The sequence below is a fragment of the Lissotriton helveticus genome, chromosome 7, assembly GCF_964261635.1.
Source record: "Lissotriton helveticus chromosome 7, aLisHel1.1, whole genome shotgun sequence".
In the NCBI taxonomy this organism is placed as follows: Eukaryota; Metazoa; Chordata; class Amphibia; order Caudata; family Salamandridae; genus Lissotriton; species Lissotriton helveticus.
The window spans coordinates 1356970241-1356988759 of record NC_136068.1 but is presented as its reverse complement, the minus strand read 5'-3'; the positions used below and the strand labels follow the sequence as shown (position 1 = coordinate 1356988759).

The following is an 18519-nucleotide window of genomic DNA, read 5'->3' as shown; positions in this document are numbered from 1 at the left end:
GCCTAGCGTTCCCTGATTATATGCTAGCTAGGGCTCCCTATGAGGCGTGTACATATTGCCGCAAAGTGGGCGTAGAAACTGACACAGTTACATATGTGTGAGTCCCGCAACTGCAACTATTCTTTACATTAAATCATCAGCAGTCTGTGAAGTCACCACGGGAAGTGACTGTGAGTCTCCGCTCGCTGGCCATACTGCTAAGGAGCTGCTTTCGCTGCATGATTGTTCCAATGAGACATCAGTATCCCTGCTGGGACAGTGACTTCTCAGATTGGTACTGCTCTCAGGACGCCCTGTCGGTCCTCCATGGCCTGCTCCGTGTTGGGAGCAGTAGTTAGATGACTCACTGACTCTCCTGTTCGCGGTCTGCGTCTCCTCCGACGATCCCTGCAGCCTCTTGTGTGTGGCTCCATGATCATACGTCTTTGTCTTGGTGAAGTGTGATGGCCTGCAGCCTCCAGCCAGTCCCATGCTTCGTTTGCATTGTTGAAGAAATGAGTGGACCCATCTACGACCACTCGCAGGCGAGCCGGGAATATGAGGGAATATTTCATATTGAATTCTCTCATACGCCTCTTGACTGGAAGAAATGTGCTGCGCTGCTTCTGCTCCCCCACGGCATAGTCTGGAAAGAAAAGGACCTGTGAGTTGTCCACTTTAATCGATTCCAGTTTTCTAGTTTCACAGAGGACCGTATCCCTGTCTTTGAAGTTCAGGAGCCGGAATAGGAAGGGATGTGGTCTGGTTCCCTGGAGCGGCCAGCCAGATGGCACCCTGTGTGCTCGCTCCACCACGAAGTGTATAGAGAGGGAGTCAGCCAGTAGTAGGGACTTCAACCAGGTTTCGGAGTAGGCAGGCGCATCCTGGCCCTCCACACCATCTGGCAGCCCCACCACTTGGACATTGTTACTGCGAGAGCTGCCTTTGCCATCATCCACCCTGCGCTCCAGCGAACTCAAATGTTCTGTGAGCTCACTAACCTCCACCATCAGTGCTTTTGCAGTTGGGGCGATCTCCGCAGTTTCCACGCCCAGCTCACCTACTCTTCCGGCCAGCTTCTTGTGGTCCGCATGAAGTAGTGTAAAGTCGGATGTGACTTTATCAATATAAAGCTTACCAATGACGCCCTGGTTTGAGTCAGTGTTTCACCAATGCCTGGAGGACCGAGTCTATGTTAGATTTTAGATTTTTAGATTCCAATGTAGAGGGCCTGGATGGTCCTAGGTTTTTGGCTGGCTGTATGGGGTCTGGTTCTGGTTGCATACGGGCAGCGCCCGACACCGCCTTGGGTATGCCCATCATGTCCTGCTGGTTGCGTGGTGCCTGTTGGATAACTGGACCCGTGCTGGGGATTGTGTGGCTTTACTGGGGGCCAGTAAGGGCCCTTTGCTCGGGGTGTGTCAATCATGCGTAACGATGCCGCCTCCGCTCACCCGGGCTGGTAACGACCAGCAGGGCCTGGCCCTTGGTCCCGGGAAGGCCTGCGCTTTGCATTGCTGCTTGGTGGCGACCCCTCCAACCTTGTTCACAGTTCGTCCACCGTGAGGCGGCTGGGTTGTGTTTTACATCTGGTGTCCGATTTAGCTATGGTGAGTAAGCAATCAGGTCTGACCAGGCAATCACACACGAGAGGGAGGCAGGGAGCTAACTGAATGACTAGAGCTACAACCCCAATGCCCCCGGCGAGGCCTGCCATGCTCCGTGGCTCTTGTGGTGCGCACAATGCACGTTCGGCACAGTTCACCACCAACCTGGACCACTAGCGATCGACAATGGCCCCTCTCCCGGTCAGGGCACCAGTACAAAAGATTAGACGGCACGCAGGGAGACATAAACAACTCTTCCCTATTTTTTGCGTAAATATGCATAGGCAGCACCTGGACATTAGGTAAGGTCTCATGCTTTGTGATTGGTGCATGTAAATTGGATTCCTGGATCCCGATACCCAGGTGTACCCACATTTATCAGCCCTACACTCATGAGAATGGCCTATGGCAACGTTTCCTTCTACAGTCTGGAATAGAATTAGTGCCTGCTTCTGACCAGATTAGCACCTCAAATCTACATAGCCTCCAAGTGGGTGGGTAACCAGACTAGGGAAACCAGATATACAAGTCCTTACTACCGATTCTATAGTTGTAGGGGGGGATTTGTGAAGATGTCACATCACCAATATAACAGCCTAATTGTTCCACTTTGGACTTTTTCCACTCAATTCCATTGGCTATCTGCATCCTCATCTACTGCCACTTTCCTGATTATCCCCCTTCTCGACATTGCTATGCATTCCATTTACTCATATAAACCTGAAGGGAATAGCTAGGTTTGACAATCACAGTTCCAATCTTGTATCAATTTACTAATCCCACCAAGACCTCTGTATATGTATATTTGATTAATATGTATCATTTAACTCTTGCTGTTTAACTGCTGGAGATTTCAATTATTTCACAAACAACTCTGTTACTTTACTATGTCATAGACAATAACCTAACTCTTCTTTCCTAGCACCAAAAAAAGAGAAGAAGAAAATGACTTCCAGGGCACAACAAACCTCCACACCATTTGCGACAAAAACAGGTCTCACGCTTCTGAAAGAATGCTGCGGATTCACCTGTTCAATCATGTAGAACGTACCCTAGACGTTACCAACACGGAACGTACCAAAGGTGATGTGAGTGGCTGATCGTTCTGAAACTTTTTTGGTGTTGATATGTCAATGCAGATAACTACGAAACAGATGAATGTACATTTCCATAAAGAAACATCATCTTTAGGTAGCCTTCATGGATTTTAGGGTTCCTTTCAATGTAGTATCTTGGGAAAGCCTGTAGAAAGTACTTGGGCAATATGGATTTCCAGAGGACCGCCTTCATATTTTAATTAGATTACATACGGCCACAGATGCACAGGTGACGTGGAATGCCCAAGGAGAGTTGAGGAAATGGATGTCCTTTAAGAGGGTGGTAAGGCAAGGATGTGTCCTGGCTCCCACGCTGTTCTCTTTGTATAGAAACAGTGTCGTGGAGCTGCTAAATACATTCCAGCACGATGCACCAAGGTCTGCAGGTTTCAGCACCTCGGTCTTGTTGTTTGCTGACAACACTTTGTTATTGTCGCATATTCCAATGGGTTTGCAAGAATTGCTGGATTACTTTGTAAGATTTAGTACGAACAGGAGCCTAGAGATTTATACTGGTAAATCTAAGTTTGTGGTCCTAAACCCTCATCGGACATTCAGAAATACAATGGTTGTAGACTGAGTCCTCATTGAGTAGGTCAGGAATTTCGACTACCTAGGAGTCAGGCCCACTGATACCCTCTCCTGGGATCACCAGTTCTCAAAAAGTAAATCCATCGTCCAGCATAGATCATCATCTATTTTGTGAAAAGTAAAGTCAACATCAAGTAGAATTGTCTCTCCAGCCCTTGAAGCATATAGAGCCGCTTCTCATGGAGGAGCTTTGTACGGGGCAGAAATCTGTGGCTTTGGGGATGGTAACCAGCTAAACTGCTCTGAAAATGAATCTGTGTGATCCCTTTTACCTGATACCCTTAAGGTGAGACCTGAACCTAAAAAGAAATGATCATATTGCTCAATTTAAAATCCTGAACTACTGAGTCAGAATTTGGGTAACACCCGCCCTAGCTCCCTATAGACATGCCCTTGCTACTAGCTATAGATAAGAACGGTGCCACAACATGGCTGAACTCAGTCAAAGCCTTGTGTAGATTGTTAAAAATAGAGGAAGTGTGGAATGACCCACATAAAATTAAAAAAGTGTAGCAACTGGATCAAATGTGTATATTTGGATCACATTATTATGGAAGTTTAGCAAGACCTAGGTACGGTGGCCTGATCGACAAGTTCCTGGCCCAAAAATGTTGCTAAAAATTTGAACCATTTCTTGATAGAGTTAACCCCAGCGATGCCAAGACCCTCTATATTCACTCTCGTTTTGGTACGCTGCCAGTTGAGTTCTTTTTGGCTAAGTGGGAAAAGATGAGTGAGACAGCGGGAGTATGCCCCTTCTGTCATAATACTGCAGAAAATGAGGCGCATTTTTTATTCTTTCGCCCCAGATACAAAAAGCAGAGGTGAAAGTGGATACTCCCACTATGCCGTAATCTGGGTGCAAGGTGACATTTGGAGGCCCTACAATTTTTAAAATTTGACACATCAGATCCGATTGTCTTTGCCCTCTCAAGATTGCTAAAGTGGGCTTGGCATTTAAGATCAATATCAAATCCACACATCATCAACACAACACAAAACCACATTATACTTAACCTTAATCCCTACAAACACACACATCCGGTTCATACAAAACACCAGCCCTACCACCTACTTACTCCTAACAGACCCCGTTCCATCACCACCAAACATATACTCAACCCTCTCTCATATCAATCACCACCAAAACCCTCCTCTCCTTTCTACCAAAAACACACAACCCAACAATCATTAAACTCCTCTCCACCACATATATTACCTATTCCTGCTACCAACTTCAACATAAACACTCATAACGACTGTCCATCCCCTCTCACACACCACACATGCACTCCTCCAATGCACATCACCACCCCTTTACCATTCAACTTCCACTCACCAACATTATTTACATTCACAGAAATTCACTACAATATCTCATCTCACCACTCCACAAAAATAAAACACATCACACACACCAGCACATCAGACTCTCACACATAAACACACAACTTTATGCTGTATTCCCTCACAAAATAAAAATAAACACGCATCAACCCTCATAACTACACAAATAATGCAGATCCTAAACCATCTTCACTCCCACATGCTCTATCTTCAACAACACCTACCACAAACATCTCAACACAACACTCAATCACCTAACTCCATCTATTGCATGATTTAGAGCCTTAAGACATGACCCACATGCTCCACCACTACAACTAACCCATACACCTTCCACCCTTCAACAGACATAAACCAAATAAGTAACATACCACTCTTCACAACTTTGCACCCCCATGTCTATTACACAAAAGGCTACTCTGCAAAAAAAAACACAGCTCACCTACTCTCAACCACTATCTCCCCCACCTACACACACAGACCAAACAAAATGCCTTCTAACCCTGCTGGATGAGGATTGCGATATAGACAAACAACATTATGGCTATCTTCATACAGTTAATGCCAATACTAATAATACACCTGCTACAAGTTCAAAGAGTACTACTCACTCCTCTAGCAAACAAAGTCACACCACCACCAGAGCACAATCTCTACACTGCCTACTAATAAATGCTTGATCACTCTCTAAAAACAAGTAAGATTGTACCTGAAAAAGATCAAGGGGTATCAGCCCAACAAAGTTCATGCAAGGTCAGCCATGCCACATGTCAAAGATAATAAGGCATGAAACAGATCAAGGGAGGTCAACTCTGATAAAAATCAAGGGAGGTCTGGTCTGACTAAAGTCTAGGGAAATCAACTCTGGCAGATCAAGGGCGGTCAGCTCTGGGCCAGGTCAAGAGAAGTCAGGTCTGATGAAGTCAAGAGTGATTAGTTCTGATGTAGGTCTGGAGTGTTCAACTCTAATATAAGCAAAGGAAGATTAGCTCTTTCTTTTACCTGCTTCTGTTCATGTCAAATGTGCTCCACTAATCACATTTCTCTCCCCCCTCTCTCTCTCTCTTTCTCACGTTCTGTTTTTCTCTATCTCCTTTTCTTGGTCTCTCTCAATCTCTGTCTTTTCCATAGCACTCTTTCGGTGGACACAGTCTTTGCTTTTGAGAGCTCTCCATCATTCCCATGCTCAACCAAGCACAAAATCAGAAAAGCCACAAACATTCCTGAGGCGTCCGACAGATGCGGAGACATCCCTTTCTTCTGGTGCCACAGCCTAGGAATATCTATTCTGAGCACTTGATGGAACACCCAATCATACATCTCTCGGTTAAAACCAGCACAACCACAAATAAAAGGACCACTTCAAGGTGATTGGAAGTTTGACATTGGTGCACTTCACAATTTCTGAATCTGCTGTTGGTTCTGTAGCAATGACTGTGAAGATAAAGTCTTTGGCACATACCATTGTGATCTAGGTGTCAGGTTCTGGTAGACCCTGTGTTTAATTGCAGCATATCATGACTGGAATGGATCCAAGTTGAGTCATATTCAACTAAAGAGAATATCTGCTTTACCATCAAATGCTGCACAGACCGCAAACCTTACCTCTGTTTCTCCATGACATAAATTGATTCGTACTTTGGTGAAAGGTCTAGCACTGCCCTCCTCCAGATCCGGACGTGATCCATAGAAGCGGGACTCTTGGTGGAATCCTGGAGTATGGTAGATTTCAGAAGAGACATGCCACTCATCAAGAAGAGCTGCTGTACAACACCTGTGTCAGTATTCCGCAGGTTGCAGGATAACTTGTCTACACTCCCCACATTAATTTTCTATTCTAGTCCATGTAGTTCCATACACACCGGGTATATAGCTATATGTAGGACACAGAACTGATTGTCACCTCTGATGATACAGATGTCCTAGGAAATAAGATGTGAACATCCCACCCATTATTCATCGTGTCACGCTTAATCATTGGTGTCCACCCCACACTTAGGCAGGTTGATACCACCTGGAGTGGACTCAATGATGATTGGGAGCTCTAGGATGTTTTACAACTGGATAAAGACAGGGATTCAGATCAGTTAACAATGTCTAAGGATTTACCCAAAAAGGTATCTCTTTATTCGGAGGGTACCCTTAATATAATTTGAATGCCTAGTTTTGAATGCTTATTGAAAATGATGCTTCCATCTTCCATAATTTGTTATACAATTGTTTCGGCATTGAAATTGCCCATAAGGGTCAACTGCCTTCGTCAGGAGTATAGGATCCCTAACAGGTGTGCATTCACTAACATGCAACACATATCTGGAGGTAACACATTCTCCTACCTGGCCCTTTGACCGGTTTATTCCCACCCTATTTAGGGTGTAACAATCAGAGGCAGACCATCGCTGGGGCAATTTAGGACATTTTCCAGGTGAAAGGCCAGTAGAATGGAGGAAGAGCCTGTCATATATCTGGCAACATCATCTTCTCTCTGCCTCTGCTCTCATCAACAGCTATAACTCCTACTTAACTCTATCAGAGGCTGGAGTAATGAGATGTGTCTTTCTGTCACACATCACCTACGATAGCAGAACTAGATTTATGGTACACCAGTAACACCTATCATACAGGATGTCACCTCAGAGAACAGGGCTATCTGTCGGGATGCACAGACAATAATTTAATTTCAGCTCAACTATAGCATCAGTTACTAAAAACTTAAAGCATGACACAGCCGGCAACAGAACCTGGTTGTATAATTCTTACAGTGTAACCTTCAGACAATAGAGCTATCCCCTGGAATACAAAGGCCCCACCTTATGACATTAAAATTTAGAGTTATTCCAGAGGTTGCACGGCTCATACAGGTGATGAATGAAACAACATTCTACATTCAGGGTTCCCTAGATGGTACATGGTCACAATTTGAACAGTAGATCTATCACTTGATTGCCCAGGGCGCAAAGGCGATACATGTGACCCCTTAGGCAACAGAGAGCAGAGCTATGTCTCTGATAACACCATTGACTTCTTTTCACACCATTCACAGTTGAGGGGTCTCTAGACAAAAATGTCAGTCTCACTGTGGAAGACTTTTCCCAAGCTGCATTTTTGGAAGGTATCCTGTCCCGTATGCATCTTGATTGGCTCCTTCAAGATTATACACTCACTCGCAGAGGGACTTCATGCTCTCTTGAGGGATGGAGGAGGTTCAGAAAAAAAGTACATACGTTCCAGGAACACAAAAAGAAATGTTGTTCAACTACAGGACGATATTTTAGGCACAATGCAAAATCGTTATGAAGGGGTTGCAAAAGGAGATAAACTTCCCTTTTCCAAATTTGTTTCCACTTGAAGCTTCGCTAACTACCACCTCTCTCAATATTCCTAAATACTACTTACTGAATGGCCGTACCCGAGGTACCCGGAGAGCCACAGAGGTTTATTTTGTTTGTGACTTATTTGGACTGTATTTTTTGTATAGCATCTGGCACAGAGGAAATGTGTGGGAGGAGCTTAAAATGGTAAGGTATTTATCATCAAGACACGTTGTAACTTCAAACATCACTTGAGATCTGAGAAGCATGGTTACGTACAATGATAGTGCACTGTGACAACACTGCATCAGATCCATTTGACTACTAGATCCATTTTATTCCTTTGTTGCTGTTTCTATAGTAAGAACAAGACGCATTTAGCATCAACTCAGTCCATCTTTTAAATTGAAAGATGGAACCAAAAACAAGCACAATTAATTTGGACCATTGCCTCTGCACCCTCTTCCTCATTGTAGTACTTATAAAAGAGGTGAACCCAATCTCCAATATAGGAACTTCAATTCTGAATAGTATGAAATGTTAGGGCTACCAAACTACCCAATAGAGTTTTGGGGTAAAAGACCCCTGCTCAGTTTTTTTCCACCATATCTAGGTCCCAATTCTGATTGGCCGGAGGGTGATTTTGAAGAGATGCTGATGTGTGTATTACCAATCAAAGTCCCTAAAATTGCACCCATGTGGAAGACCTAGATAGTAGCTGTCATTAGTACTGAGGTATCAGTCCATGATACGGCACTATTTAGAAGACAACCACTGATCGTATTCCAACCAGAAAGAGTTTCTCGTGGGGCAGCCCAAAATACAGAATTATCTAATGTCAGTTTTTGCCTGACATAATTTCTTCCCTAGGTAGACAGAGACCTGCCATATGCAAACCAGCTTTGCTGCTTGCTGCTCCAATAGGAACAGTCCACGCAGAACTACCCAGCATGGGCCCTTAGATGGGAACTTAAGCAACCACAGGCTGGTTTTGGCCTCCTGAGGCCTCATCAGTGAAGTATAGCTTGGGTCCTGGGACACAGCAAGCACGAAACACTGGGACAGGGCACAACAGTCACAGCTAGGGCATCCACTGCACCACAACTAATCACAGCTAGGGCATCCACTGCAACAAACAACAGAATGATGAAAGGGATGCTTGATTTAATTTCAGCTACTGAAGGTTGCTTGAACAGAATTCCATCGATGTTAACCCAAAGTGTGGCACCATTTGCATAACTCCACAGACATTATCGCCTTTCTGCTCTCTACCCATTTTGGTTGCCAGGCTCACAGGGATAGGGACAGACTCCAGTGGCTGCAAAACACCAGAATAAGCTCCAGTGGTGGCTGTTTCCATCCAACCTTTTCTGTGGCATACCACCAAAGATCTCTTTTCCACCAATTGATACAGCACATGCCAGTGGTCGTGGCTTTGAAACCACTGTGCAATTCAGGGAATATGCAGGGGATACAGTGCAGTGAGTGCTTCAGCTGAATGAAGATAGGAGGTTGTTGGCATACTGAAGTTTCTTTAGGATGGGGTTTCACTGGGATTGTCAATCACCAGGAGTGTAGCTACGGTGGGTGATGTTTCGGGTGTCAGAGCCCCTAATAAAAACACTTGCTAATAGTCACTTGGATCCAGAGACTCGCAGTCGGGTATGCTGGTGTCTGTGTCGGATTTAATGCTTGGATCAGAAGCACTGGAGACACTTGTCTCTTGGAAACATTGAATTTCCTAAACTGAACTCGTCTTTCTTTAGATCCACACACACACACAAACCTGCACACACATACATTAAAAAACAAAACATAAAGTCATTATGGGCCTTATGTGCAAAGAATTTATCTGCAAAAACGTGGTCGCAAATTGCGCACTGATTTTTTTTCAATTCAATTCTGATTTTAAGAGTCAACCTATGTACTATTAGGTCGGTTAGCAAAATCACAATTCGGAGTGGGTCACAATTTGTCCTACATCATCAACATTCATGAAGTGGGCTGCAATTTTCAGCTCACTCTGATTGGATGCCATCTCGGGGATAGTGGCCTGCTGGGGTCAGTGGCTAGTGTCTATGACTGAATTTAAATTAAGTATTAATAAAGAATGGGGCGTGGCCAGCAGCATGGCCGGCTAGGACGTGCCTCGCCGGAGCTCCGGCCGGGCTGCACATTAATCCGACGTTTAATAACACCCCGGAGAACTCACAATTCACCAGGCGGTGTGTGACGGTAACGAGAAACTGGTGGGAGCATTGCGGGGCTGCCGCTGGTTCGGAGCTGCCCGGAATTTGAAGATTTGGCGGCTGGACGGGAGCGCCCGTGACGAACAAGATGGCGGCGACAGATTAACCGGCTGCGGAGGCGGAGCGGAGCAGCCCTATGCCCCTACGTGACCATTGAGGTAGTGTCGGAACCTCAACGCAACCCGGGCCTGGCCTGAGCCCCGTTGGAGCGTCGAAAGTGGTGCCCGCACCGGAGCGGCAGAGACGTTTTGAAGTCCGGCCGCCTTTACCAAGATGGCGGCCGGTTGACTATCTACCCGGCACCCGGGGAACAGGAGAGGAGTGAGGCAGCCCCACGCACGGCACAGCGCTGTGAGGCGGCGGTGGACGGGAGCGGCGAGAGGGAGGGGCTCCCCCCCCAACGACGGAGACGAGGGAGGCGAGCACCTGTGACGGCGAAGCCTCTTCGCGCCTACGGAGACGGAGCCGGAGTGAAATCGGCGGAGGAGGTGAGCCTGAGGGGGGACGCGCCGGCGGAGGGGGCTGCCTGGGGAGAAGCCTGGCTGTGGCGGCCAAATACGCCAGTGTATGACCCCGCGCCCGCTTCTGGAACACCCGCATCGGCCGCCTCTCCCCCCCCCCCCTCTCCCCCTGCTTACCCCAGAGCACACCGGAACACCTAAGTGGGAGCAACTGAATGCCCTGAGCCCGGCTGCAGTGGAGGGCGAAGGGCCGGCACCGCACACAGTCACCAGCCAGGGCGGCATTGATTGGATTGCCCGGGCAGTAGAGAGGAGCGAGGTGACACTGGGGCCAGGCCACCGGCTACGAAACCGCTTGTGAGAAGGCTCCACGCTCAGACATAGGGGGGGCAAGACCCTGAAGGCGCTATTGGAAAAATAAGACCCAAGACTAGAGCTAGTGCCCCCCTGGTAACTATTGGGCCGGAGCGGAAGAGACGTAGGGGACAGAGGTGTCCGGGAGAAGATCGGGAGCGCAGCCTCCTCTGCCCGCCTTGGCACCAGTGGCCGCCTCACTGCGGACTGAGTGACAAAGACAGTGAGCCGCTGGCATCGGAGACGCTCCTGGGCCAGGAACAGGGGGCAGATTTAGGCACGACTGGAGGCCCGGAACAGGGAGAAAAGCCTCCTGGGTGACACGGAGGGAGGCAGCAAGAGCGGTCCGCGCAGACCCTGGTGGTGGACGAGCACCCACGACACCGAGGAGTGACACCGGGAGGGACCGGACAGAGTGGTAGTCCCTTGGAGATACTTCTGCCCAGGCCGCGGAGGTAGAAGTGGAGACGACCCCGACGGCGACGGCCCCCGGAGGGAAATCTCCCACAGGAGACGAGTGTCGAAAGTTACAGACAGACCGCCCATAGCGGCGCCGTCACCGCAACGAGGGTCATCATGGGGAAGAGAGACCCGGTCTCTAAGCCACCTAAACAGGGCCCCATGGATAATTTTGCGACATCGAGGCCGGCATTGGAACACCGACTTCGGGACCACAATCCGAAACAGCAATGCTACTGGCAGCCATCCAAGCCTCTAGGAGTGACATACAGGAATCACGGGCGGCCCTGGAGGTGAAGATTGGAGAAGTGGGCTCCGAGATAACGTTGCTGCGACAGGATTTTCGAAATCTAACTGACAGGGTGGCAGTGGCCGAAACTAGAGTCACGGACAATGAGACGTCGATCACTGCATTGAAAAAGGACATGGCGGAGCTTCAGGCCTCACATCGCCACTTGCAATGGAAGGTGGACGATGCCGAAAATAGGTCAAGGCGCAATAACCTCCGCTTTGTAGGTTTCAGAGAAGGACTCGAAGGGAGGGACATGGCCTCCTTCCTCCACACGTGGCTAAAGACCACCTTCCCGGCGGCACAGTTCTCAGCGTGCTTCGTCATTGAGAGGGCACACAGGGCGCTCCTGGCCAAGCCACCGGAGGGGGCAAGACCGAGACCAGTTATAGCGAGATTCCTGAACTATGCTGATAGGGATTTGATACTTCAAGAAGCCAGGAAGATGGGAGAAATCCGCTTCGAGAATACAACGATAATGATCTTCCCAGACTATAGCCAGGAGGTCTCAAAACAGCGCCGTTCCTTTGATTCAGTAAAGGCGAAACTACGATCCTTGCATATAGCCTACATGCTCCTTTCCCGGCGAAACTCAAAGTCATCTACAAGGACAAATCCGTTTTCTTTACGTGCCCAGAAGACGCCTGGCAATGGCTTGAAGAACGCCCAATCCTGAACAGTAGGGAGGCGGCCGGGAGAGATGCCATGGACAAGTCCGTAAGGGAAAAGACACGCTGGGAGCTGCCGAAACCACGACATAGGCGATCAGGAAAGATGAGGAAAAGTAAGCCAGCGACGCCCTATCAGACCCGAGGTACCAGTGAGAGACGGGGGGGGCAGATCAACGTCTCCGGACAAAGACTCTGTGGCGGGCTCCAGGTTCAGCAGCCTGCGGAATGGCATACGTTCTGAGGGGGACGAGGAAGAAGACTCGGAGGGACAGGTTTCAGGAGGAGATGAAGACGCCAGTCGGGGCGACTCAGTCCACCCACTAGTTGCAGAAATACAGCTGTTAGAGCAAGACTTGTCGGGGCAGGGCCCCACACCAGACACTCAGGACTCACACTCATGAGTGTGGATCCCCAGGGATCAGTGAGATAGCAGCCCGGCCACCGGGAGCACGCAAGTGGACACGCCCTTCAATGTTGTTTGAGTTGTTTATACAGTTATTTGGTGCGTGATGGGGGGGATATGTGGGAGGGCGACAGGCCTTCTCCCGTGGATAGTTTGGTCCCAGGTTGGGATGCGACTGGAAGGGGAGGGAGGTGGGGAGGGGTGTACTGGGGGGGGATGGTTTCTCTGCTCACTTAAGTTGGGGTATCAGGGGGCGGAGGGGGGAGGGGGGGATAGTTGGGAAACAGCAGCGGCACACCATGTCACATCTACAACGTGAACCACCCTTGCTCTGGGGACCCACATGGAATGAGGAAGGTTACACGCAATGGCAGACACATTAGATAACCTACGCACAAGTGACGCAGGGGTCACCGTGTTAACATGGAATGTGAATGGTCTTGGGTCGAAGATTAAACGAAGCCTGGTAAATGCCTACCTTAAAAGGCTAGCGCCGGATATTATCCTTCTCCAGGAAACTCACCTCAGAGGCAACCAGTGCGCGTTTATAGCGAGAGGCAGGCATATGGTACTAGCACACGCAGGTTACACAACAGATTCCAGGGGGGTAGCGATCCTCGTTAAAAAAACTACACCGTTCACCACCACTCGTACCTGGCTAGACCCGCAGGGGACCTACGCGGGCGTACAGGGAGTCTGGAAGAGGCGTAGGTACACGATCCTCTCAGTCTATGCCCCCCCAAAGCTACAGGCACGCACCCTCAAGGCAATCACTGCAATCCTATTAGACATGGCTGACACGATTCAGATAGTGGGGGGGGGATTTCAACGACGTGATGTGTGTCACAGGGGACAGATCGGGGACACCGCCCACAATGGGACACGACACAGCACTGACGCGGCAGATGCAAATCATAGGCCTCACTGATGTCTGGAGATGGCTTCACCCTACTCAGGAGACCTACTCCTTTTACTCGGGGGCCCACAGGGTATTTTCAAGGTTGGATTATATTTTTGTGTCCCGACAGGAGGTCTCCGTGAGAGATTTAGCAGAATACAAGGCACGGGGAATTTCAGATCACTCCCCACTCTACGCACATTTGGGACGGGGGAGGAGTGAGAGGAAAATGGAGTGGCACCTAGCAGCTTGGGATATCCAAACACCAGAAATACTGAAGGGTATCAGAGCAGACATAAAGGTGTATGTGGCCGAAAATGAGGGTACGGTTAAATCAGGGATCACACTTTGGGAGGCAATGAAGCCGGTCCTAAGAGATCGCATACAGAGCAGGCTGGGAGAGGCCAGGCGGAAGCTGCAGGACACGGTCATTAGTGAAGAGGTATCTATCTTAGCCCTAGAAGCAGACTATCACCATAGAAAGGAAGAGGCAATACTTAGGAAGCTGCTAGACACGCAAAGAAATTATAGAGAACTTGTCACCGGGGAAGCACGCACGCAGGCGTTGGCGACGCTCCACCGACTATACGATGTGGGGGATAAATCGGGCAGACTCCTGGCATGGCTAAGCAGGAAAGAAAGGGCAGCAAGGTGGGTAGATAGGATAACGCTAGCAGAGAATAGGTCAGCATGCACGGACGAGGCCACAGCAGAGGCCTTTGCGACATACTACGAAAACTTTTATAGGGCAGGAACCTAGGTGGCGAGGCAGAGGCGCAGCACTACCTGTGTGACATGGAGGTACCGACCCTGTCACCTGAGGCCACCCCGGCCTTGGAAGAGGAGATGTCATTAGAGGAAATAGCAGAGGCTATAGCTTCCCTGAAACCGGGAAAGACACCGTGGCCCAACGGCTTCCCGGCGGAATTCTTCAAACGGACGGCTGACCTGTTGCAACGCCATGTGAAAACTTTATTTATTGAGGCATACCAGACGGAGAGCCTGCCACCAGACCTCGCCATGGCCACAATTGTCCCGATATACAAGGAGGGCAAACCTAGGGCCGAATGTGCCTCCTACCGCCCGATTTCCCTCCTCAATATGGAGACGAAGATTTTGGCCACTGTTCTCGCTAAACGCTTGCGGCAGGTAATTTCGGATCTGGTACATCCGGACCAGTCCGGTTTCCTCCCGGATAGGGCAACCAAATTGAATCTACGCCGTACGCATAATTGGCTACAGGAGGTCCGAGGGAGGAGCGAGCCCCACTGGTTCCTCTCGTTGGACGCTGAAAAGGCCTTCGATGCAGTCCACTGGCCCTTCCTACTAGAGACACTGCGGAGGTTTGGCTTTGGCCCCAAGTTTTTGAAGTGGATTCAGCTCCTGTACTCAGCCCCGAAGGCACGAGTGCGGGTCAATGGGAGGTTATCTCGCGAATTCCACATTGGCTGGGGAACACGCCAGGGATGCCCCCTGTCCCCCCATCTCTTCACACTTACAATAGAAATCCTAGCAATCAGGATTAGACGGAATCAGGGCATTAGGGGCTTCACATGGGGAGAATCTGAAGCTACCCAGGAGAAAATCTCACTATATGCCGACGACGTCCTGTTGTTTTTCACCGACCCGGATACAACAATCCCGATACTGTTTAAGGAACTGGCTGATTTTGGTGCTAGAGCAGGCCACACTATTAACTGGCACAAATCGGTTCTGTATGACCCGCAAGGGCTGGAGCGGAGGGTGTGCCTGCCAGAACTCCTCATTCACACCACAGAGGGATTCCAATACTTGGGGGTATACATAACACTGGACAGGACGCTCTCCTTTAATAGCAATGTGGCACGAATTATGTCCAGCGCGACGGGAGAAATGGATCGGTGGCGACAGCTCCCGGTCACCTTATTGGGTCGCGCGGCACTATATAAAATGGTTCTGCTCCCGAAGTTTCTCTACGCCCTTCAAAACGAATATTATCCGCTGCCGGTTAAAACCTTGAATAAAATCCATGCGGATCTGCGTACATTCTTGTGGCTGGGGAAACAGCCGAGACTGGCCCTATCCACACTGCAGCGCCACCAATATAATGGAGGGATTTCCCTGCCCAACCTAGAGGCATACTATTGGGCGGAGCATCTCGCTCCGATTAACGAATGGTTGCATGCGACAGTGGACCACCCTACCTATGCACTAGAAAGGTCGAAATGGTCTACCACCAACATACTGTACTACTTGTACGGAGGGGCCATAGGAAAGCAACTTTTACCGGCCACTAGGATCACCCTGACGGCGTGGCATAAGGCGACTAAACGCATGGGATGGGACAAGCGGCCCACCCGACAGACGCCGCTATGGCATTGTAAATGGCTGGGTGAACTCAACAAATTGAAAGGCTTCAGACGATGGGATGATATAGGTATCTCGACAATTGGCGACGTGATTGCAAGGGGAGACGTGAAAACATTTCAAGCGCTCAGGGAATATTTTGGTTTACACAACACACAGTATTACAAATATGCGCAACTGAGACATGCTTGGAGGGCACAAAACGTCACACTGGCAGACATCCCAGAGTACGCTCCACTGGAGGGTAGGTTAGTACAGGAGCAGATAAAGGGCGGGGCAGTATCCCTCACATATAGAACACTGACCAACAACATATTGGGTGACCTACAAGACTTGCGGAACATATGGGAGGCAGACACGGGGGCCATGGAGGACCTGGACTGGGAGATGGTTCTTATGCACCTACGCGAGGTAGCGATCAAGTCTAGGCTTCGACTCATACAACTGAAGGTGCTCCACAGAACCTATTTTGACAGGGTACGCCTTTTTAGAATGGGAAAGATCACTGATACAGCGTGCCTTAGGTGCCACCAGCAGGAGGGAGACTTCTTTCACACAATATGGGGTTGCGAATTCATACAAGCGTACTGGGAGGAAATATTCGCAGAATTAGATGAGGTCTTGGGAATGACCTTACCGCGCGACCCTAGGTTGGCTTTGCTAGGCATGACAAACGACGTTGACCTGGCCCGCCCCTTGATCATCTTTCTAGTACTAGCTCTGGTGGTGGCGAAGAGAGACGTTGCACGATACTGGGGGCTTCCGAACCGCCAGCTTTAGAGGAATGGAGGAGGGGGCTGGACTTGTACATGGCGGCAGAGAGAGTGACCTATAAGGCCAGGGGCTGCCCCAAGAAGTTTCGGAGAATATGGGCGAAGTGGAGATAACACCATGGGTTGGAGTGAGGCCCCAAGGAACTTGAGAGGGAGTTGCGGAGAGATCCCCAGTGCCACAGGCTAAGCGGCGGTTACGCGGGGGGGCTATGTCTTAGACCATAATGTACAGACCAGATACAAACAGTGAGTGGAAACACATAAGGGGGGTGGGATGGACCCGGGAGAGAGGGGGAGGAGGTGGGCATGGGGGCTGCTGTTTTTGGGGGTTGTTTTTTCCTTTCTTACGTTCTTAATATGTTGTCGGTTAAAGATCCACGCATTTTGTTGACACATGTGGAATATAGGGACACTAAAAAAGAAAAAGTTGCGTAAATGACAGACAGGGCTGGATGTTGAAGCCAGTCTGTGTGCTCATTTTTCCATTTGTGATACTTTCAATGCAACAATAAAAAGTATTTTTTTTAAAAAAAGTATTAATAAAGAATTATTTAAAACATTCCTTGAAATTAGTCTGCATTGCAGAAAAAAAAACTTTAAAAAAAAGTTTTGTTTGATAGTGGACCACAGCCCACTTCCAAACATACTTTTGTTTTTACTTTCACAAAGGGGATGGGAGCCTGATAGGACTTGTCTCCCTTTGCAAATGGGTTACCACCTCCTTTGAAGAGTCAGTAACCTGTCAATGGCTTGCGACTAAAATTGCGGTTGTAAATTACTGATGCATAGCATTGCGAATCACAATTTGGAAGGGACCCCTTAAACATCCCCTTGAAAATAGTGATTTGTTATGCCTTTCTAAACCCATTTTGTGAATCAGCAATCTTAAACAGAATCGTAAAATTGGTTTAGTAGATTTAACAAAACAATTTTGCATGTGCAAACTGATTGTAAGTTTTGCGACCGCTAAATGGCTTTATCAGACCCTAAAAGATCTGATGACTTTGTAAGCTCTCAGCTTGATGTTATCCTCCACTTCAAGGAACTAAGATAAAATTTACAAAAAAATCTTGAAGTGATATATACATACACACAATTGTGCAACACGTACATTAGCTCACCAAACCATATCACTGTCGCTGGAAAGTATGGCATAAAGGTTGCAATCAGACCTTCTGAGCTGTCTTCATTGGGACTGGAGCTGAAGACTACAGTAGGGAAAGAATCAGGGTACAAGCACCAATGCTACCATGCCTAAACTTTGCCACCACACAATGGTCACTGGTAGTAATTGCACTCAATTACATGGGAAGCTTAGCCAAGGTAGGAAAATGCTGAGGCAGTGTTGAATATCAGCATGATGGGCTAAGCACCACCATATTGATGTCCATATGGGGGCACTGTGGGCCTTCCTTGTTGAAACAGTGCCTGGTGGAGACCCCCAAGCTCAGGGGAATCCCAAGAATGCCAGAAGTGCAGGTGGAATCCTGAATATTCCCCATATTCAAAGCTCCAAGACACTGGTTAGTTCCAAGGATTACCTTTCCTGGAGTAAGCAAATCCTTTTACTAGTGCTGTACATACTGTTGGCATCAGCAAGGGAATCCCCAGCGCTCCCTTCTTACTGGGGGTGCCTGTGAATCACAGGGAAGGTAATACGTAGATAACTATGTACCCAGGAGTG

General features: G+C 48.6%; 1 protein-coding gene across 2 annotated transcripts in view; it reads left to right on the top strand.

Moving 5' to 3' along the window:
- Nucleotides 1–18519, top strand: part of LOC144770276 (bMERB domain-containing protein 1-like) — a 499712-nt gene that overhangs the window by 361246 nt on the left and 119947 nt on the right. The window contains exons 6-7 of one of the 2 annotated variants that reach the window (XM_078654666.1): nt 2509–2669; nt 5753–6082. In XM_078654666.1, coding sequence (XP_078510792.1) covers nt 2509–2630 — 122 coding nt within the window. In that variant the 3' untranslated portion in view covers nt 2631–2669; nt 5753–6082. Of the gene's footprint in view, nt 1–2508; nt 2670–5752; nt 6083–18519 lie in introns of those variants that run through there. The other variant, XM_078654667.1, reaches the window with a different exon arrangement.